Source organism: Polyodon spathula, chromosome 26 (genome assembly GCF_017654505.1).
Source record: "Polyodon spathula isolate WHYD16114869_AA chromosome 26, ASM1765450v1, whole genome shotgun sequence".
Taxonomy (NCBI): Eukaryota; Metazoa; Chordata; class Actinopteri; order Acipenseriformes; family Polyodontidae; genus Polyodon; species Polyodon spathula.
In genome coordinates, this window is record NC_054559.1 from 11400020 (window position 1) to 11422962 (window position 22943).

General features: G+C 35.6%; 2 protein-coding genes and 1 pseudogene across 3 annotated transcripts; all 3 read left to right on the forward strand.

Annotated features, from left to right (window-relative positions):
- Positions 1-2186: 2186 nt before the first annotated feature.
- LOC121300607 (parvalbumin-2-like) lies at positions 2187-3995 on the forward strand. The gene is made up of 5 exons (XM_041229217.1): positions 2187-2266; positions 2668-2733; positions 2976-3108; positions 3446-3555; positions 3733-3995. The coding sequence occupies exons 2-5, from the start codon at positions 2673-2675 to the stop codon at positions 3756-3758; spliced, it is 330 nt and encodes a 109-aa protein (XP_041085151.1). The 5' UTR covers positions 2187-2266; positions 2668-2672; the 3' UTR covers positions 3759-3995.
- A 4906-nt stretch (positions 3996-8901) lies between these two features.
- pvalb9 (parvalbumin 9) lies at positions 8902-11336 on the forward strand. Of its 2 annotated transcripts, XM_041229257.1 has the most exons (5): positions 8927-9009; positions 9477-9544; positions 9840-9972; positions 10636-10745; positions 11180-11336. In XM_041229257.1, exons 2-5 carry the CDS (start codon positions 9484-9486, stop codon positions 11203-11205), a joined length of 330 nt encoding a protein of 109 aa, XP_041085191.1. In that variant the 5' UTR covers positions 8927-9009; positions 9477-9483; the 3' UTR covers positions 11206-11336. The 2 variants fall into 2 exon arrangements, with proteins under 2 accessions (XP_041085192.1, XP_041085191.1); XM_041229258.1 differs by lacking the exon at positions 11180-11336 and having other exon boundaries at positions 8902-9009; positions 10636-10798.
- Positions 11337-15995: 4659 nt separating this feature from the next.
- On the forward strand, positions 15996-22325 carry LOC121300482 (annotated as a pseudogene).
- Positions 22326-22943: the final 618 nt, after the last annotated feature.

The window sequence follows — 22943 nt, forward strand, 5'->3', positions numbered from 1 at the left end:
CAGGTTTTTATTTTTAATTGATATATTTTTTCAACCCCCGCATTTTTTCACACGTTGAAAGTGTTGAGTAGGTTGTGTAAATCAAAGGGGAAAACAATCCCATTTAAATGCATCAAGATTTCAGGTTGTAACACAACAAACTGTGAAAACGTCCATGGGATGAGGATAGGTCCTGAATTGTAGAAAACATAGCTTCTTCAAAGAACAAACATGCATACCATCCATAACAAAAAAACCTCAAGCGAACATTAAAAATTAAAACTTACAGTAAATGAGGTTGATTTGATTAACGTATACCTTACCTGGATACATATCAGAGCGTATTACAACACTGGGGAAAAATTTCAATAGCTGTGGAACACCTTGCCAATAGGGCAAGGGCAATAGAAACTAAAACCTGGGAGAGGTTATAACCCAGGCAAAAGGTTACCTATATGTACTATACATACACTATCACACTCTTAGAAATCAGGCAAGTTATCACAATAACCTTTCAAGACACAGCTTTTATAAAAAACACAGCTTAACCTTGGTTTTATTTCAGTCTCACATCTCTCAGGAGGGATGGGTGGTGCGCTGTGAATGAGGCAGGGGTGCAGTACCAGCCCAGACCACCAGGAGGTACAGCCTTCAAGAAGAGCTGTAGTCAAAAGGTAGATGTAAATGGTACCTACATAAAATTATATAAACAAGAAATAACTAATATTTATTAAAGATATTAATTTCCCTAAAATACGGCAGCGCTTACATCGTTCAATAGACTTGACCGAGAGGGAGGAATCGCAACGACAGCGCAGCAATGAATGGGTTAACCTAAATTGCAATACAGAAACACAAAAGTGTTAAGAAAACCCTTTTAGTTTGCAAAGCAACAGAACAATGCAAATCGATTGTCTCACTACAACCAGTCCCGTTTCTATACTACCAGAAAACAAACAATCAATATTCTCACTTTCTTTCCATAGACTTCGATATACGCCGCAGTCCCCCTCCCTCTCTCTCTCTCTCTCTCTCTCTCTCTCTCTCTCTCTCTCTCTCTCTCTCACTCACTCACTCACTAGGTAGCAATTCCAAAAATCTCTCTCAAGTCTCTCCAACAAAATTTGAGTTTCTACCTCAAGTGTTATACCCTTGAGCAAAAAAAACAAATATTGATAACTGTAGCCTATTCATATAGTCTTTGATATGTGTGTGGCTTCAGGTCAAAAGCTCTTTTTAATTGGGAGTTTTGATTAAGTTTAATGGTTCAATTAGTAATCAATAGCAGTAAAAGAGAATTAATTCTAAAACATGTTGCAAAGGACAAGGGGTCATCAAATGCACAAATGGACCAGTGGAAAAATTAAATAATTTTTGTCATAAAAATAATCACTAGTGGGTGCAGTTTCCCAAACTATATTTAACCAATAATAATAATAATAATAATAATAATAATAATAATAATAATAATAATAATAATACAATATGTATTATTTGTGGTATTGGTTTTAAAATATAAACTCGCTACATTTTACTGCTGACAGTATTGAAATGGGCGGGGTTCAGGGGGTAGTGCTGCCACCTTGCGGTAAAGTTCAAATTAATTTTTAATGTAAAACTGCCACAGATCAGACAGCATGACATTGAAACAAATTATAGTCGGTCATCTTAATTACACAACAGTTTATAACGTTTTTTTGTTTGCTTGTTTGTTTGTTTGTTTGTTTGTTTTTAAACAATTAATAAATATACACTATCCACAATCGGTATAGCTCAAATGAACATAGATTTTGCATCACACTATATAATGAACTCATTTTGCTTCATAAAGTCCAATGAAACAGGTTGAATAATGTTATTTTTGAATAATGTTATGTTGAACTACAAAAAATATTTTACCAGGGTTGCAACTTTGCTTTGCTGGGAGCTCAGGAACGTAGTGTCTGTGGTGTTCCGGTATGGCACGGTGCTTTTCTAATGTGTCTATGCAGTCATTAATCGCAACAACTACTGTTTCATCAAAATCAGCATCGGGTATTCCTGGCGTTATCGAATATTAAGGATTTGTGCTATAGCACACTGTAAGCATCTTTGGCTGTGTAGGTAAAAATAGAACTGTTTGTTGACTACTGGACACATTTTTTAAACCAGCCACACTGCACGTGATATTCATGCTTCACATTTCGGGTCGAGAGATTAGTATATAAGCACGGTGCACAGGTTCGATGAGTACTGCAGTTTGCTCGACTCATCCTCAGCTTCTTCCCTCGCCTTTAGGAGAATCCAGGTGAGTAAACGCAAGAGGCTTCAGAACTAGAGCTTGCTGAATACAATCTCTGTGCCCTAGGTAGCCTGCAATTTGTCAACGCTCTGAATGTTCGATGGAAAGGCAGAGTGTTCATCCTGTGAATTCAGATATTGGAGAAATATATTGGACTGCGAACTTACAATGCCTATTACCTCAAGGGGCTCTGGAACTGAACCCAGAACACATTATGAGGGATGTGCAGTTTGTAGGCTTCAGTAGGTTAATACAAGAAGCAATAAGCAGATAACCAGTGTAGTAGAGTGGCATTGCAATTCCATTGTTCACTTATATTGAAATATATTTTAACGTCTGTTATTATTATTATTATTATTATTATTATTATTTTTTTTTTTTTTTTTTTTTTTTTTTTTTTTATGCAGCTAAAATGGCCTTCGTCGGTTTTCTTAAGAATGAAGACATTACTGCCGCCCTGCAGGCATGCCAAGGTATTACCAGCTAAATCTTATACTGACATCATTACTGAACTGTGTGTGTCAAAATAAGACTTAAGAAAAAGTATTATATAAAGATGTGAATGTCTTGGTGTAGTTTCCAACACATTGCAGGTGCTGGAATGAGTATATTTCTTATTGTGAAAAACAACAAAAACACAGCAGCAAAAGAAAACACACAAGTCGCGTCGTTGATTTGTTTTGAGGCAGAAACACATTATTTTTGTTTTTTACAGCCGCTGACTCATTCAACTACAAGGCCTTCTTTGCCAAGGTCGGTCTGAGCGGCAAGTCTACTGATGAGGTGAAGAAAGCCTTCGAAATCCTGGATCAGGACATGAGCGGCTTCATTGAGGAGGATGAATTGAAGTGAGTCTAAATTTCAACCGCACTGTGCTAATATGCTACCTAAATCATATTACACCCGCGATCATAGTCCCAAACCTTCTAGTCTATCTCGTCAGAATTATCTGTGACTGCAAGCCGTTTGTAACATAGCAGGTGTACGCAATGCGATACAGAATGGGGTACTCTGTAGTAGTATTGCACATTATTGCAGAAAACCACCCTTAGATGCGAGTGGTCTCCAAAATAACATATGGTTTTCCGCAGTAGTTACTGCAACGTACCGAATATTACAATGAATCTAAATGCACAGTAAAACAATTTACTGAATAGCCATTAACGGTGATCCTGTTTCTTATAGGCTGTTTCTGCAGAATTTCTCCGCAGGCGCCAGAGTTCTGACTGATGCCGAGACAAAGACCTTCCTTAACGCTGGTGACTCAGACGGTGACGGCAAAATCGGAATTGATGGTAAGAGAGAGGAGCAAAGAGCTCACGTGTGTGAAGTGAGCATCAGACTCGAGCAGTTTGAAATAGTTCTTCAAGTGCTGCGTTTTTTAAATACCCGTGCTTTAAAACAGCGTGCAACAAGGTTTTTTTCCAGATATAATTGTTCTTTATAATTTTTATTTATGATTTATTTTACAGAGTTTGCTTCCCTCGTCAAGGCATAAATACCAACTGACCAAGCCCAACACCTCCTGCTTTCAAGGAACAACATTTTTTTTCAAAAACGGCCTCTCTCATCCGAATTATAAATACTTTTGATATATTTGCTTTATGAAATGTCTGCCGACTGCTTCTACCTTTGCATCACAAGAAAAAAAAAAGAAGATTTGTAAATGTTGCTGTGTTGTGTTTTGTTTTAATTATGAATTTTGCTAATTGTAAAATCTATGATGCGCGTTTCAGAGAGAACGATAAGAAATGAATAAATATTCTTTTGGAATATAAAATCTAATTTGCGTCTTTCTGTTACTATAAATGATTGCTTTCTTTGGATCATCAAACACGAAAGAGTATACAGTTAATTGTATACATATAAACCCCTTACAGTAACCCTCCACTCCGCCAGACTGATCTGCTCAAAAGATGCCTCTAAAGAATAGTGGGGCTTCTAAATTAGATGTATTCAATCAAAGTAGCAAAAATTACTGAAAAGATGAATATCTTAAATAAGCCGATGAATGGGCTAAAACTGTCGAATTTATTATTATTATTATTATTATTATTATTATTATTATTATTATTATTATTATTATTATTGTGAACCGTATACATATTATAGCTGACCAAATTACCGGAAACAGGAACGACTGTAAACATGTTATATTTGTGTATTCCTCTAGAGGGCGCTTGTATCGCCTTGGAAGAAGCAATCATGCCACTGATGGACAGATCGTATTCGTCAATCTAATTAATTAGAAGATCACAACAGAGCGCATTGCTTGACTCATCCGTTTTTAAGTTCCAGTATAATACAGATCACACAGCAGATAAAAAATGGTTACAGGTACACATAACTAAAAAGGCAACTACATCAATCCCAACGTGCAAGCTGATCTTTGAAATAGCTTTAACAAAACCAGCTGATAAACAGTATTATAAATCGTGTAACCTACTAGTCTACAGAAACACACCAGTACAACTTATTGCAGCAGTTTGACTGGGAAGCTTTGCTTCTAGCATAGCCTTTATAGCGCATTCTAAATTGAGGGGCTGTGTGGTTCACTGGTTGCAGAAAATGGCTTGTAGAAGGAAGTTTCCGGTTCAAATCCCGGCTCACTCACGGACTGATTGTGTAACCCAGAGCAAGTCACTTAAACCCCCCCCCCCCCCCCCCCCCCCCCCCCCGCCCCCCTCCCCCCCCGTGCTCCGTCTTTCGGGTGAGGCGTTGTTGTAAGTGACTCTGCAGCTGATTCACACACCCTAGTCTGTAAGTTGTCTTGGATAAAGGCGCCTGCTAAATAAACTAATAATAATAATACGACATGCAAATGAATGGGAAAGGTGGGGGTTGATAAGTAAATTAGCTATGCGTAAAGTACTCGTGCTGTTTTTGAAGATTACTAGTGACATTCTGTGAAAATGTGGTTTCCATGCGCAGAGAACTGGTACACGGGTGAACCCTAGCTGCTGTAATGAAGCGTATGAATAATGTGCTTTACAAATTGTTTTTCAAACATCATTAGTAGGGTGTCATGTCGTTAGTAATGAATATTGTTTCAATTAAATAATCTTACGACTCATTAATTAAAAATGAACTCGGAGGTATAAAATGAAACTGACCAATAGGTATTGCAGATCACCATGGCTGAAAGCCAGCACACAGGTTATATTTCCATTTCATTCAAGCAATAACCTTCATTCAAATTCCAATCCACGATTCTCAAAAATCAAACCCAGTGGCAAATGTGAAGGTTACCTTAGCCGCCAGTTTCAATTGGACAGCAGCGACCCGAGGAGGCTCGTGCTGTGAGAGATTCTCTCATTTCTAAGTTGTGTTGGATCTACTGTTGTGTTAAATATTAATGATGCAAACAAATAAAACACAATCAATACGTTAATTTGCAATTGTATATATTGCGCTGTTTTGGCTGCGAGCTGACTCATAACATCCAGTTCACCAACTATATTTATTAATAGCTAGAATTAAAAAATTCAGTTACATTTAAGCAGCTCATTTGCTCTTCGTGTTTAACTTCAGCCTAGTTTTAAAGCAAGGGTATTCTCAAACAGCTGCTTTAATACTATAACAAGGGCATAGCGCAGTTCCTGGTAAGTGGTTTTATACAGAACTGTAAACCAACAAGAGATATACAACATGACAGTCCAGACACAGCAAAAAAAAAAAAAAAAAAAAAAAAAGAAAAGAAAAAAGAAAAGAAAAGAAAGAAAACCGCCCGCATTAACATTAAGGTGAACTACACCACTGCTAATCATAAAACCGCCTATCAGCCACTACTTTCTACCTTCTTGGAATCCATAGTAACAGCTGACCTGCGCACCTTGCAATATTTATAGTAATGTCACTTTAGGGTGAACAATTGGAAACCCCATCTAGTATCTATTTATAGACAAGGGAAACTGAAATAGGCAGATCACTATATAGAGAGATGACAAAATAATATATGGCCGTTTTAGTTTTTAATGAACGCCATTGTGTTTTTAATGTTAGCATTTCACATTTATACCGAAATATGAGACTCAATCCATTGCTGTTCAATTTAACTTGACTTGTTCATTTTAAAAATACATAGGCCTGTTTCAGATAATAAACATGATGGCTTTTCTATTGCAAAAAGTATCAATTGATCAAAGTAATATTTGTCGTTTAACACATAGTTTAAACATATTTAGGACTGTGGGTGTTATAAATGTTGCTAAAAAGGAATACTGGATTATTATTATTATTATTATTATTATTATTATTATTATTATTATTATTATTATTATTATTATTATTATTATTATTATTATTAATATGTACACATTGTACTGTACATATCAATTATTAGAAACCTTATAATCATTTCATTACATAGGATGGAGCTTTCTGTGGCTACAATATTGTATTACAGTAATGTTGCATTAATGTTAATACTCATAAATATCTTTAAGGTATTTATATATGCTTCATATAGACCACTGAGTGTGACCAAATCCTTTCCTGCAAACTCTGAGTATTGCATTATGAAATAAAACACGTTATCCTAGTTCAGACAAACTTACATGTATGTAATGACACTGCTTTTCAGACTAGTTTATTGTATTCTCGTTTCAAAACGCTATGGAGAATGTCTTTTCAGGTCCGTTTTGTTTCTTTCTATGCCTGTCGGTCTGTCTGTTGTATCCGTGTCACCAATGTGGCTACTTGTTACAATACAGTTATAATACACTTTTGCCATTTTTATTTTTTTTTTTTTTTTTTTTTATTTTATTTTATTTTTTTTTTTTATTTTTTTTTGGGGGGGGGGGGGGGGGGGGGGCTATTGTTTATAATCACTTATAATGGATACCTAAAAAAAAGTGTTACTGAAAATGATTTATGATTCCAGTTTGTTGTCTTGGAAAGGTTAAGTAACCACGGCAAGGATGTAATTCAACGATGCAATGATCAAATGCAATGACCAAATGGGAATTAATAAATCATTGCTGTAACAGTAGAGCTCCTGAAGTATATTACCATGCACAATGACATCAGCTTCGCTGTGAAAACCCTACCTGTTGAATTTCGTGACCCTGCTGTCAAACAGGATTAGTGACCTATTCAATTTCTGTCTCGCGTCTCGCAAGTCCGCATCCTTTCCAAGCAGCCAGACCGAGACTCGCTGTAACTAAGCGCGGTAAACAAGATAACACAATAAAAACAAATTCAGAAGATTTGTATCAGCGTAAATAAATGTGGTTATCTTAATGCGTGTGTCTTTTTAACCCTTTCTCGCGACTCAAAAAAACAGAACTTGCAACCCAGTTTTCGTTTTACAGAGTATAGGCATAGCAAAACGGAGAACACATGAAAATCAGCCAACAACATGTTGGGTAATATGAGAATACAGCGAAACGTTTGTGCTTGTTATTCAAATAGTCTGTTTTATTCTGTTCCAGCCTCGGGATCATAATGCCAATTTCTGTACTGCGTGTGATAAAATGCTGAGCCAACTGTTTATATATTTATATAGGCCTGTACAGTATGTGTTGCCAGACGAAAAAGTGTTACAAGAAACATATATAGTTTTGGTTCAATTCAAGAGTCTTATATTTTCTCGATCAAGTTTAGTACAGTATTGATTGCAGTGTTCTAAAAAAGATCAATGTGGTCCCAAAAAGGTCCACATTATTGGTTGGTTTCACATGCCCAGAGGACTGCATAATTTTAATTTGGGTAGAGTACAAGGTTAGTGCAAATCAGGGTCCGTGAAACCAGCTGTAAACTGATTACATTAGTCCAATGAAATTAGATAATAGCTAGCCTGCTTGCTCTGATTCGCCTTTTTTCAATATTTGTTTAAAGTGGGTTATCATATGTTCCTTATTTAATGTTCTTTACGTCCAGAATAAAATGTACAGAATAAAAAATATCGTACATAATGTGTATTTCTAACAAACTTCTACCACAACTTTGCAAAAATGTCCATATTAATTTAAGGCGGTAATATCACTTTCTAAGGCTTTTCCAATGCGAATAGGCGGACTGTGCATTTAAATGTTTTGTTGTTGTTGTTTTTTTTTTATTATTAATATTACGAGACGAAAAAAACAAAGGGGTATGGAGCAGTAGACGGTCAATGTTACGAAGTGTATAGCAAAATACGATGCATGTAAAATTGAACTTTGAACATACAAAGTAGGAACACAAAGGACCACAACTCTGACAAAACTCCCCCTCAAATAAACTTTTTCTTTCTTATACTTAGAACAAAGTCAAACATGGAAATACATCCGATGTGAATAGATATTGTTATTTTGCACACCTTCTCTAATAAAACTTATAATTTTATTGGGGTGTTTTACATAAACATAAATATATGTCAAAATTAGAAATAAGACTTTAAAAATATATAATTAAAAATATGATCAGATTATTATTATTATTATTATTATTATTATTTATTATTATTATTATTATTATTATTATTATTTAAGCAAAAAGAAAATTCGTGTTACTGAATACATGCATCAAGCGTATTACCAAAGCCTTTATCTGCATACAGCTCAACGGTGATATAAATAGTACATGTTAATTAGTTACATACGAAACATGAGTCCGGTCTCGGCGCAAGCATTTGATACACAGCAAGGTAACTCGAGTATTGCCTATTGCCATTACAATCAAACCTATATAAACCAAGGCTGGGAAAGAACAGCCACCGCAAAGACCGCAAAGACTCCTCCGCCTTCAGACTCAGCAAAACTCCCGAGCAGGTAAATTCTCATAGTGTGCCGTGTCTTTGTATCTTTGTGGTGAAGCATCTGTTCTCCAGTTTGTGTCTTCATTCAGTTATCAGACGAACGTTTCCTGTGTAATTTATTTTGTATACAATATTAAACAGGCATTTAAAATGATACAAATAATCTTACCGGTGTGTACCATTATATTTTACAGGGCAAATACTGTTACCCATACATTGTTTAATTAAGTTTGGGTTATTTGCATTGTAGGCGCCAAAAAAAAAAAAAAAAAAAGTAAAGGTGAATACTGTAAAGAACAACTTCATTTGTCAAGAATTTTGTTGTTGTTGCTGCTGTTCTATCAAATAAATTGGTCGTGTTTTACAAATAATAGGGACATACTTTTTGTGCTTGATCCCCTTCAATCGCTGCTTGTACAGTATAATCGTACCCTGTTAAGTTTCCTGTCGATGTATTTGTCTTCTGTCTTCCTTTAACAGGATCAAAATGACTCTCACTTCCATTCTCTCTGCTGGTGACATCGCTAATGCACTGAAAGACTGTCAAGGTATTACATACCCATGGTATAAACTATTCAATTGCGAAAGATTATATTGACAGGCATGCAGACTGTAATAGGCTGACAAAGGTTGATTTGTGGATGAGCAGATGGACGCCTAAATGAACGAATCAGTGAATGAATCAATCAAACAATTCAATGAAAAAAAAAACAGTGATGCATAAGATTGTGTTCAGTTCTTAAACATTGGGGAGCCCTGTGTGGTGAGGAAGGTGGGGTTGGAATAATCAATAATGTATGAAGACTGTGTTTATTTATACAGATTTTCCTTTTTCCTGCTCAGCTCCAGACAGCTTTGCTCAAAAAAAATTCTTCCAGACCTGTGGGCTGTGCAAGAAAACCCCAAAAGAGGTGACGGAAGTCTTCCATATCCTGGACAACGACCAGAGTGGCTTCATTGAGGAAGATGAATTGAAGTAAACTTTCACCAAGACATCGTACTGATTCAGACTATAGGCTCAATCAGCCTCCTTATAGCAATCAAGATCCTCAAGTCCTATGGAAGTACCACCATCAGTGCAACAGTAATAGGATCTATAGGATCACATGTCTGTAAATGCAGCTCCAATGTATATATGCTTACATTGTTTCACGAAGTACACTTCTGAGCATAGGAGCTTTAGATTGATCACATGCTTCTACCAAGGCACATTTGTATCGTTTATTGTAATAGAAGGGTTCTACTTGAGATTACAGGACATAAATAACTATGTTACAATATGGTTATAACAGGGCAACTACCAGAGCAAGAACCATTGGTAGTTAACCAGTTATAACAATGTGATGACATGCTCTGTAATCTAAAGTCCAACGTGGCATGCTAGTTAGTGTGAAAAACACAAATATCTTTTGGAATACACACCATTTTTATGCAGGGCAGCTCATAAGATATTGACCTGACAGAAGTTAGTTGTGTTGCTGCAATACAGTGATTGAGTTGATTTTTTTTAATTTTTTTTACTTTGTATTCAACTACTATAAATCCAGTATTCCGGTAAATGCCCATGTGATAATAGTTGGTTTAGAAAGTGTTTTCTGTGCGCTGCGTGGGAACTCATGTGTGTTTCTGTGCCTTGCAGGTTTTTTCTTCAGAGGTTCTCCCCTTCTGCACGAGTGCTGACTGCAGCCGAGACCAAGGCATTCCTAAAAGCTGCAGACGAAGACGATGATGGCAAGATCGGAGCTGCAGGTGATTTTCAGTCATTGACTGATTTGTTAATTGATTGATTGATTTTAAGATGGAATTCTGAGCTTCTTGTAGTTCCTGTAATTCCCATTATACACATGATCCATGTGTGATCAATGTGTTCCTGTGTGTGCATATCATATTCACAAAGAGAGGAGAAAATGACATAAATAAAGTCTTTGGTTGAAAAGCAAGACATTATTAGGAACTGTCAGTGAGGCTATGGACTTTTTGATGAAGAATGAGACTGAAAAGAACGTTTTATTTGTAACAGAAAAGGCAAACAAGATATTATTATTATTATTATATTATTATTATTATTATTATTATTATTATTATTATTATTATTATTATTATTATTAGCAGTAGTAGTAGTAGTAGTAGTAGTAGTAGGAGGAGTATTATATTAACATTTTCTCTCCCATTCCTCCTTTTAGAATTCCAGGCTATGGTCCTTTCCTGAGCTGGATTTATTTTTTGGAAGACTTGGCCACCAGAGCAAGTTATGCAACCTCTGGTGCTGAAAAGTGTGATTGCATATGTTGTATACACCAACCTTCCTCAGAAAATGTATTTAAATATATTAAAACCACAATAATAATAATCTTAATAAAAAATCTTAATTTTACCATTGTGTCTTGATGCTTGTGTTTATCAGGAGTTAAAATAACCCGGCAAGCTTTCTGAAGCTGGAATCCAGTTTGGGTTTGACAGGGTCTTATAGGAACCTTATATAAACAAAGAAACAGAAATATTCATATTAAATGTGTTGCACTGATACATAAAAGAGTAATAAGGAAGAGGGGAGCAAGGGGTAGGGAGATGAGACCAGTCAACATATTGCAGGTTAATTGGACTCACTTGCCCCTTCCTGTTTTATGCAAACACATTTTAAAAAGTTTTCATTTAATTAGTGTCTGCCAAATAAAGCTGTACTGTTTGGGTCCAGCAGTAATAAAGGGTCCTCTTAAACATTGCCGCCAGCCTCTCGTGTATACTGTAAAAGTTATTTCATGGAAATTCAAATTTATGAAAACTTTTAAGTTTACAAAACTAATACATTGGACTTCATATAGAGCAGAAATGAGATGGAACAGATTGCTGAAAGAAGAGGGCTATTATAGTCACAAGGCTACTCTCCAAACAATGGTTGTGGTGCTACATCATAGGGTTCTGTGACCTCACATAGCCCCCACGCATCTCAAGGTTCTACAAGCAAGATAACATTGAAGCAGCAGAATGGAACATTTTCACAGACACACATTGCTTTCATTTCCACCACTTACCTTGTGCATATCATGTAAAATACCTTGTAAGTTGTTGAGTACAATTGAGAAGTAGGTCATTGTGAATAAGTGGAACACCATCTCGTAACAATAGCTTATCTGGGGTGTTTATTACATTTGATTACAAATCGCTATTATCAGACTGCTGGCAAGCCCAAAACTTAGATGATAGGTTTAACAAGAAACTTTCTGATTGTTTTCCAACATCTACAATAGGTATCAATAGGCCGAGTGTGTCAGTAGCAGTTTTTTAATCCGAAAAGTAAGTGTCATGAACACTTTATGGTCAACTTGACGCATTGTATTATTTTACCATTCAGTTCCGCTCTAATGAAAGTCTAAAGCAGACAGAAACTACAGAGTTGTCTTCTTTACAGAATACATTTTGGAATTAGAGACATGCATTAAGGAAACTTGAACATAGATTTCTATAGTGGGTTCAATTTTTTGTTAAGTTAGTTTTTTTTTTAATGTGTTCGTTTTTTACTTCATACACACATATTGAAATCTAAATATCAATTTCTATAAGCATGGTCTTGACTCTGCTTCATGTGTTCAGAACCCCAAAGGGTAAAGGGCAAAGGTCACTGTACTAAAGAAGAATGCAAAGTAACCTTTCAGTGGAGAATCACTATGACCTGAAACAAACTCTCTTTGTACAATGAATATACATCTGTGATTCTGCCAGAGTTGGTTAACTTGTTCACTGGGGTCTTGTATCTAAGCTCATCGGTGACTTTTCTCAACCCTGAACCCAATAAACATGACTTATAAAGCACATGAACAGATATTAATGTGTAATTATATATACTTGATAATACATTAATTAACATAGCTACTGAGGAACAATTGTAATTAGTAAGCTATGCTTAATGGGGATTGTTTTCTTTTTAACTGTAATTAGTGCCTGGTAGTAAAGCCATATTTACTTTGCAAAGCTTTAAAATAGGTGAATGGGTATTTTAAAATGAGAAAGGGTATTATAGAGCAGAAGTTAAAACAGCAGCACAGCCTTATACTTGGGCAAAAAAAACACCTGAAATACAAAATACCCTTTTAGTGAACTAATAAATTCAAATTGCTTGTAGTATCCTGATGATTGCTGACTTAAGAAAACAGTGAGCACAATGACAAACTGCTTTTTTAAAATGAACTTCTATTTTTAGACTTTGAATTTATGGCTTTATATTGTGTGGCATAAATTAATTTTAAATAGATACGCAATTGCTTATTACATTAATGTTAAATTAATATTTAATAAATATGCAATAGCTGGTTTCTTGCTAAATGTTAACCAAATGTCGATTGAAAATGTAATTGCATTTGTTTTGTTACCCTTGAAAATATGTAATAATTTTAATTGAAAATACAGTTAATCTGACTTCTAAGTAATAAGGAATATATGAACAAAATTTGATATCATGTGTATATCTATTAAATATTAATCTAACATTCATTTAATATGCAATTGCATATCTATTTATGCCACGCGGTATAAAGCGTTATCGAATTTATTTCTCTAGATTTCATAACATTGCCTAGTTCTACTTTTCATGCTGGCCCAGATGTACTGCATTACAGACCTCAAATTCTAAAGAAAGCAATGGTTCCTAGGCATGGAGCAGTGTTAGGAGAATGTGCCTTGAGAGGTATAAAAGATACATTATCCTATCTGCGATCTTAACAAGAGAAGGGAGAAATCCTGTACTAACCTCATTAATCATGAATGTCTGATGCAGTACCTTCAAGATAAATAAGCAACGGCAGTTTGGTGTCACTTAATCAAGGTCAAGTATCTTTAGAATAGTGACCGCTATGAAGAATAATGATGCTATTATAAACTGAATAAATGGTTTTGTGTAGAAAGAATATATTTTGAAGTGATTATAGGTTATATTTTGGACTGGGTTGCTTAGGTGTGTTCAACCCTATTCCTGTGTCTGCTGAACTCTCAATTACTTAACTAGACCCTTAATTAAACAGATAATTTGCTTAATTAGACCTTTTTAATTGATTTCAGCTCTTACAGTTGCAGATTTCAAGTTAGCTATAACATTTTATAATTAACTTGCACTCTGCAACTGTTGAAGAGGTCTAATTAAGCAAATTATCATTTCAATCATTTCAACCCCTGGACCAAGGGTTGAAAAACACTGGCTTAGTGTACTTGCAATTTATATTGTCATTTACAATGAGCTCAAGATTTGGAAAGACTGTTATATTTTAGAATGCATCCAGCTGTGCTTTAGTAACTATTTCTATTCACAATCAACGTCCCTGAGACAATACTCAAGGTAAGTAATAAAACGTGTAAAACTTTGTGAATAGGGCCTATGGCATGAATCGACATGGGGTCGACATGGGATGGCATGAATCGACTATGTGCAGTGTGCCCTGGAGTGCAAGACTTTGGTCTCAAGCCATAGCTTTCAGCCTAATCAAAGATCCCTTGAGGCTCTGTCAAGACATTGGCACAGTAGAGGCCCTTGTTTTACGCACAATCTCAAAAGAGTGAAAAAAAACAACTGCTTGTTCTCAGAATTCTTAGAAATTGCGAATGTGCAGCGTGGCTGTAAATATTTAACGGCATTGGTAAGTGGTCACAGTGATATCGTACAATGGACAGGGACTAGGGTTACCGTCGGATAAGCTACCCGATGTCTGCGAAGCACAGTTTCATGGGTAGGGTTACCATGAAGACAAATAAGAGGATGGGAATGAAACTGGGAGCTCACTGTTAGTTTCCCACCTGCCCTGCTTGTGTATTTATATAAGACATTTGCACATATGAAATTACTGGCCCCTTTCTTGTGTGACGTTTGTTTATTTACAAGGTGTGAGGCTACTTTACTTCAGTGTGTCGGTCTTTATTGAACAATTAGATGGCTGTTTATCAATGTCATGCTGATTGAAGCTTGGCTATGATGGAAGCAATGTATGTTAGATCATTATCTTTTTCCACTGAAAGGTATTGAATTCTTAACCATCTAGTAGCATGAACAAGGACTGAGACAGATTACACTATGCATGTTTTTGCATGTTTTTAAATGATTTTCTTTTCCCAGACAAATACATTCGGTCACAATTCTGTGACAATAAATAGCAAGATAAAGCTGCTTTAATTAACATTTCAAAGTCTTTTAAAAAAATGAATCATATTCACAAAGCTTTATATTCACTGGAAAGAAATTCACTTTTGTATGAATGAAATGAAACTTTGAACAAACAGATTACGAATACGCAAGACATTAAATTAAACCTCTGCTTTGTTTATGGAAAGTGTCTTTACATATTGTATGTAACAGAGACACCCATGTCGCTGGTAGAAACGTTTCTTTCAAAGTCTGTTAGATCAGAACATGTCATTTGCACAGCTGCGCTCTTGTACTCTGCTGTCAAAAATAAAGAATAGTATGTGACGTTTTGTTGCTTCACTTGTGTTTTTAAAGGCATTAAAACATGTAAGTTCACTTGACTTACTTTCGTGTGTAATGTAGAGTTTAAGTGACGGAGAACTATCACAAGCTTAAATGTTAAGAAGGTATATGGTGGCAATACAATGTTGTTGAGCTTGACCGAGTAATGGGAGGGATTTGCTCGTCAATCTCCCTACTTTTAAATAAATTAAACAGTGAAATAACACATTGAGAGTATATCTGACCCTCATGTTACATACATCTGTAGTTTTTGGTTATCGATGGATCAGAATGCGAGCAGTTTTATTCTTATTTCTATCTTCTGTCAATATAAATCTCTGGGCAACTTTGCAATGAATTCTCTCAGCTTAAGCCTTAAGAGTATGTCTAGTATTGAATATTACATATTAATAAGAGGAACACTGTTATTCTGACACCTCTCTGTCTCTCTCTCTCTCTCTCTCTCTCTCTCTCTCTCTCTCTCTCTCTCTCTCTCTCTCTCTCTCTCTCTTTCTCTCTCTCTCTCTCTCTCTCTCACATAGAAACAAGGTATGTCAATTGTACAGTTCACTAGGTAATTATTCATTCTACTCAAAGTGGTGTTTACTTGTTTCTTTCATTCTCTTCCTATGTTGATTGCAAAGAGGGAATACAAGTAGAATGCATTTTCTGTACAGAAGAGAGCCCAGGATCTCCTGGTTAAATTAACAATCTCTTCATTTGCAGAACCTTTTGTCCAACACAGCCTGCCAAATCTTTACATACTACGAACTAGAGGAGGGTTTTTGGATGGTGATGGTACTGTTACAAACTTTGCTTATTTATCAATCAAAATAACAGCCAGTCATGCTCATTTTTAAATTGGTGTAAGTATCGGAGCACTCTCAAACTTTTCCGTGGGTAGCTCAGGCTCAAAGTTTTAGATTAATTAAGAAATGATTCAATTAGGAACTGTTGTCCCATATGTTGTCTTCACGATTTCCTTCTTTTTGGATGTACGAGAGAAGCTCTTTCAGTAGACTTCGAGCTCCCTTCCAATGGCTGTATGCTCCTCCGAGTCTCAGGAATGTAAAGGAATATGAAGCACCTGAGAAGCATATCCGTGACTGAGCCTCTGCTGCCTCACTGTGGATTTGCAATTTTATAGTCCACATAATTGTCATGGTCTTTACTTCAAAGTGCTATACAAATGTGTGTCTTAATTGTTTGCTAGTTTTGTAAGATTAAGAGTTTTTTTTCCTTTCACAAAACATGGTACAAATACAGTTTTGCCGTAAAGAGCCTTCAGCCCTTGATAAATCTTTCCCATGGGGTCCTAAAAACATCTGCCCAGTTGAGTTTTTAAATTTAGATTCAGAATGGATCCAAGTACCCAAGAAACTACATATACTATCAGAAGTGATACACATGCACAGTAACAAACTTGGGGTATGTATTTATTTTCTTTTTCGTTGTGGATATGCAATCATTTGTAGGTTGCACGGAATCCCATGACAGAAAAAAACAGCAAGGATGGGAAAACTGTTGTGGAATACCAAGAGGAAGAAATACTGGTAAGTGGTTTATTTAAACTGATTTAATGAATAAATCACCAATGCACAGCTTTTAATAGACTTCCCATTGCAGATAAATAAGATCTTTGCTAACACTTTATTTAATTGTTTTAAGGATTCTTTTTACAGCACAGTACTTCAGCAGCGCTACAACATGTTCAAGGTAAGTCTACGAGTGCTTTGTGTCTTTTTCTTTCAATTAGTATTTGTAATGCGCTAACTAGGTGAACCACAAGATAACCATAGCCAATAATAACAGCCCTTTGAAGCTGAAAGCTTAGAGGAATATCTCACAATTAGAAAAAAACATGTATTATAAAGCACTCATTAGAAAAGCCTTGTCTTATAAACTGTCAGAACTGGGTTCCTGTTTATTTTATTAGCTTTTTAATGGCATCTTTGCTAGGTCTATGGAAGCAGAAGGTGTGGACCTGCTCGACCTGTACGAAGTCGCCATGAATACAGATAATAAAAGAGCCACATCTAAACGAAGAAAGGAATTTTTGGGGGGAAATTAATATGCTGGTTGATGTGACTCTCTTGGCAATGGTGAACACCTCTACTGAATCGCTTGCTTAGAGTTTCCATTACTGTGTGTCAGCATTACCCAGCAGAACAGTGTCTGCTCAAGCTATTCTTGGAGATGCAATTACTGTTTTAAATAATGTATTTCTAATGAAGGGAAAACCCTAAAAGCGGTCTGGAGATTCGTAAACTTGGATAAAAAACTTTAAATACCTAATTTAATGTTAGACAATTTCTTTCTTTTTTTTTTTAAAACACGTTTCTTTGTGTTTTAATAAATTCAGATAAATCTGCTCTACTTTTAAAGTTGTACCGGCCAAGGATTTAAAAAAAAAAAAAACAGTAGGAATTCCATCTATTTTGAAAGTCTGTATTGTATTTATTCTTTCTCTAGTACCTGCAAACTCTACATTTGTAGTCCCGTGATCTGCTGGACATTTTTAGTGGCATCAGCTTCTTCCCTCTTGACAAGATGACATACTTGAAAATCCAGTCCTTCATTAACAGGATAGAGGAGAGTTTGAACCTGGTCAAATACGCAACATTCCTCTATGACGATCAGTTAATATGGTACGCAGACATAAAATTAAAGGCATGCTAAGCAAGATTTTTAACCCCCATTTGTTATCAGCATGAACAGCATCATCATTGGAAGTCTTTTCCTTGTGTTCAATAGATTTTGTTTGTTTGATAGTTTTTAGGTTTTCAGATCACGTGGGAGGAGTTTAGCACCAGGAAGCCTCAGCAATTTTTAGTTTAGGCATATTTCAGATTAAATCTGGACTCGCTTCCTTGAAAGAGCCAAAAGACCCAGAGACCAGTGTAAATATAAAGTTTGAGTACATCAGCCTGTGTTTGCATTGCTGTTGGAGTTGATCAAACTGCTATGCAGTGAGTGAGAGTTCTTCCCCACTGGAGAAGGATAATTGAGTGAAATGGCCTCTGGAAAGGAGTATGTGTGCATGCCTGTCTAGAGAGTCTATAAATAGCTACAAATAGGAATCTCAGAAGCCATAGGGATCAGTCCTTGCAAGCTGGAGTGTTGCAGATGCCTCAATGATCAAATATGATTACTTTGCATTCTCATTCAAGGCTACTGGCTCGGTTTACTTAATACATTGAGAGTTGTCAGCATTACTCAACTTGAGGTGGGTTTTTTTTTCAATTTTTTTGTTAAATGTAAATTCTTATTTATGCGTATTGGATCCACAAAGACTAACCTTACCGATACATGCATAAGTAATGCAATTACAGGTGTTAGTTAAGGCACTTTCATTTAATCAAGGTTATCGCAGTAGCTTAATTAACAACATGCTGTTTACACTGCATGGATTCTTTTATAGGATAAAAATCTATATTGCAGTGGCTTGACTCCCTATTGCAGGTACTGCACTGTAAGACTTTGCTGTCTCTAGATACTGTGTGCAGTGGAGCCTGTCAAATCCCCTTAATGCCACTGTGAATCATATTACCAGCTTGATGGCTTTTTCAGTAGTTCATCTCCTAAATGCGTTCTTGGTAAGATTAGTGCCATGTAATATTTAACACCAGAAAAACAGCACAGGTTATGCAGAATCACTGTAATTTAAACCTGGCAACAGTTTCTTAGATGTGTTTGACTTTTAATAGTGTTTATGGACACGTCACAGCTGTCCGGGGCATATGGTTTCCCTTATGACCAACTTCCCCTTTTAAAGGTAAAAATATATGAGAGGTTACTTTAACTTTCCTATATGTTTTTACTATCAGCATGCTTATTTATATGTGGAAGACTCTAGTTAATCTGGACCCCAGTAGTCCTAATTGACATAATCCGGATAACAGAAGTCACAAGAGCAGTATCAGCTGATATTGGCAGGCATGCTACTTCCCAGTCTGCCTGTTATTTTATTGAAGGGTTACATCACACTTGCTGCCACCACTGGGTTACATTTGATTTTTAAGTGTATGCTCCGACACTCTCAACCTATGTGTAGCACATGTTAAACACATCCTATGTAATGAAACACCTTTCCATGAACCTGAATATGCGAATCACGTTTATTTGGTTTCAGATTCATATCCTGTACTGTCTGTGCAGCTAATAATTTTGTGGACACGAGTAATCCGACACACTGAAACATTTGTCAGTTTTAAAGTTTTCAGTGGTGTGTTTAAACCCTGTAGATAACCAATCAGCTGTTCAGCTGTCTTTTTTTTTATTAAGCACAAAATAATAGTTTACACCTCACCATGAGTCAAAGAGCTTGATATGTCTAAATACCTGATAAATGTAATTTTGTTTGCATACCGGTCACTTTCCGTAGGCATCCACTACATGATATACTATATATATATATATATATATATATATATATATATATATATATATATATATATATATATATAATATATATATATATCATATAGTTTAATTATTTTTCTTTTCTTCCCCAAAAGGAGTGGTTTGGAACAAGATGTCATGAGGATCTTGTACAAATATCTGACAACATCCATTCAGAGCGTGAGGTAGGGGAGCAAACTCCAGCACTCATCTGTATTGATACAGTTAAAGAACTAAAACAATGTAAACAGTCACCCAGAATTCACACTGAAGGGACACTGAAGCGTCAAAGGAGAAAGTCTAATTTTGAGGCTGTATAGCACTCTGAAGTTGGCACAATCTTTTGATAAGAGTAATTGAAGTGTTGTTGTTGGAGTTTGGAGTAAATGGTATCTTAATTCCTCCTACCTCTATCTGTCCCAGGTTAGATGGAAGAGATTCCCCAGTGAGACTGGAAAAGGCTGGAAAGCTTTTGCACTATGGGAGGTATGAGAGACACTCTTTATTGCAATAATCGCATTTGCAAGTATTTAAATTCTAGTGAGACCTTCAGCATGTTAGTTTGTTTCCTATTTAGAAACATGATGCTAAAACTTTTACCAGAACACATCTTGTTAAAGTTCTTTGACCTTTCAATTGTGGAGTGCAGGATGTCAGAATAAGTTCTTCTTATTATATTGTAGGTTTCTTACGGGACCCTTTAATCTGAAGGACCCAGAAGCAAAATGTAGACTCCCCCAAATATTTGTGAACACAGAAAACACTGATGAAGAACTTAATTTGATTGTATACAAGGTAAGCATATGCAAACATATGGAGGGAGACTCGTTATACAGGTGTCTCTGGGATCTGTCAGTCTGTCATGCTGAATTATTCCCAATCCACTTCTTCAGGTACTACTGTGATTTGACACACAGAATCCAAAATATTAGAATCTAACAAGGAAAAGAAGACCAATGCCAAAGGCTTTTATGGTTTGCTGTTATAAATAGTTCTGTAGGCATTACATAAGCATTGCAACACTTAAAACCTGAGATTTTAGTACATTGACAGCTCATGAGAATGTAACTTAAGCCTCGGACCCAGAAGATTTGACAGACATTTTTAATCTTCCACATGAAGAATACCCTAAATAAGTAATGTTTTCTTATAGTCTTTTGTTATGGACCCAATTGTCTTTTTGCATGGATTGCAAGGAGTCACAGACACAGCAATATCCATTTTGTAATTGTTCCTGGAGGCTAATTTATTAATGGCTTTGTTGCTTTGTCACTAAAACTAGAGAAGTTAGAGTAGTGCCAGGCTCGTCTTACTAATTAAGTCTGACTAAAATTTTAATGTACACAGTATCTTCCATTGATAATGATGATAGGCTACACCTGTGTGCGTCGGGAAATGACATAAAAACATAACTTAAATAGAATTGATATGCTACCTTGAGTATAGCATTGTGTATATTACTTAGTCATTAATTGTGACTAACCTTCATGTTTTTATCTTCCTATAACACTGCTGACTCTTGGTAGACTCTGCTTGCCTTTGCTATTTGTGATCAACCTACTCCAGAGACTACACTAATTGCTTAATAAAAACCTATTTGAAGAGCAGAAAAGGAGCCTCAATTCAAGTTCATCTGCTTTAACCACATGAACCTGGCTGAGAAGATTCCACATGCAGAAAACAGCCAGCGTCTCCCTAACCTTCCATCCAGAACTTATGAAGATCCTAGGGGACATTAACAGCGATTTTTTAAGGCAGGTTGTTTATTTTATATATATATATATATATATATATATATATATATATATATATATATATATATGTGTGTGTGTGTGTGTGTGTGTGTGTGTGTGTGTTTTAAGTGTTGATACATTACATTAAGTTCTATTTATGAGACTGTAGCAGGTTAAGTGTCAAACACAAATATAGATTCTAAACTGCATACTATTTTACTGAGCATTGAAGCAAAGAGGTCTGGGAGGGCTTAGGTTCTCCAGGGTGTCCTCGGCTCACCGCGCACCAGCGACCCCTGTAGACTGGCCGGGCGCCTGCGGGCTTGCCCGTAAGCTGCCCAGAGCTGCGTTGTGCTCCAAGTTTTGCTACTTACTAATTATATACAGCACTACATTCAATAAAACATTGAATGCAACACCTAGTTTTTTATACACTTATCGTTAATTTTGTAATAAGAGTTATTCCACATGCTAGTGGAATATGCCACCTCCAATATTCCGAATATGTAGAGGTGGAATATTCCTATTCATATTCCGAATACTAGTGGAATATTACTGGCTTTGCAAACACACTGATTGTATGCACATTTTGGGGACTTTGCCTGACAATGACTTATTGATGGCTTGTTGACATTTGACTTGTGTATTGAAAAATCAGTAAAAAGAAACCAAGTAGAAGCGAAGAACAGAACTCCCGTTTTAAAATATCCTTCTTTGTAACATTTTGCTTTTGTTTTACAGAAGTGAAGAAACTTTGTGCTACAAATTCAATAATATTTTCTTCTTGGACTAAAGAGCAGAAATATATTGATGATTTAAAAGCATTGTGGACTTATTTTCTAGTATTAAAAATTAATATCAGCTACATTTGTAATGCTATAATTGCAGTGTATAAATTTTTCACAAACAATTTTGTTTTTTTTTACTTTATGTTAACTAATAGATAATTGGCTTTCATTTCTGTAATATTAAGAATTTACTGTGAAATAAAAAATAATAAATTCAGTTTTTTCAAAATGATGTGTTTGTGTGTGTATCTATCTATCTATATATTTATATTTCTCTCTCTCTCTCTCTCTCTCTCTCTCTCTCTCTCTCTCTCTCTCTCTCTCTCTCTCTCTCTCTCTCTCTCTCTCTCTCTCTATATATATATATATATATATATATATATATAGTTTTAATATATAATATATAATATTATATATATATATAGTCATCCAACCTAAAACCTCCTTGTTTTGTATCAGCAAATATATTACCCCACCGTTTTTCTTATAACAAAAAAAAAAAATCAAAAAAAAAAAAAACAAAATATCTAACAAGAAAAGATTCTTTGTGTCTTTTCCAAAAGCCCTTCCCTCTCTC

What these genes read in the sequence shown, in the direction of transcription:
- pvalb9 (XM_041229258.1), top strand. Translation starts at nt 9,484, where the DNA reads ATGACTCTCACTTCCATTCTCTCTGCTGGTGACATCGCTAATGCACTG. An exon ending in TGCACTGAAAGACTGTCAAG is followed by an intron (nt 9,545 to 9,839) that starts GTATTACATACC and finishes TTTCCTGCTCAG; the next exon opens with CTCCAGACAGCTTTGCTCAA. An exon ending in ATTGAGGAAGATGAATTGAA is followed by an intron (nt 9,973 to 10,635) that starts GTAAACTTTCAC and finishes TGTGCCTTGCAG; the next exon opens with GTTTTTTCTTCAGAGGTTCT.
- LOC121300607 (XM_041229217.1), top strand. Translation starts at nt 2,673, where the DNA reads ATGGCCTTCGTCGGTTTTCTTAAGAATGAAGACATTACTGCCGCCCTG. An exon ending in CGCCCTGCAGGCATGCCAAG is followed by an intron (nt 2,734 to 2,975) that starts GTATTACCAGCT and finishes TGTTTTTTACAG; the next exon opens with CCGCTGACTCATTCAACTAC. An exon ending in CGGCAAAATCGGAATTGATG is followed by an intron (nt 3,556 to 3,732) that starts GTAAGAGAGAGG and finishes TTTATTTTACAG; the next exon opens with AGTTTGCTTCCCTCGTCAAG.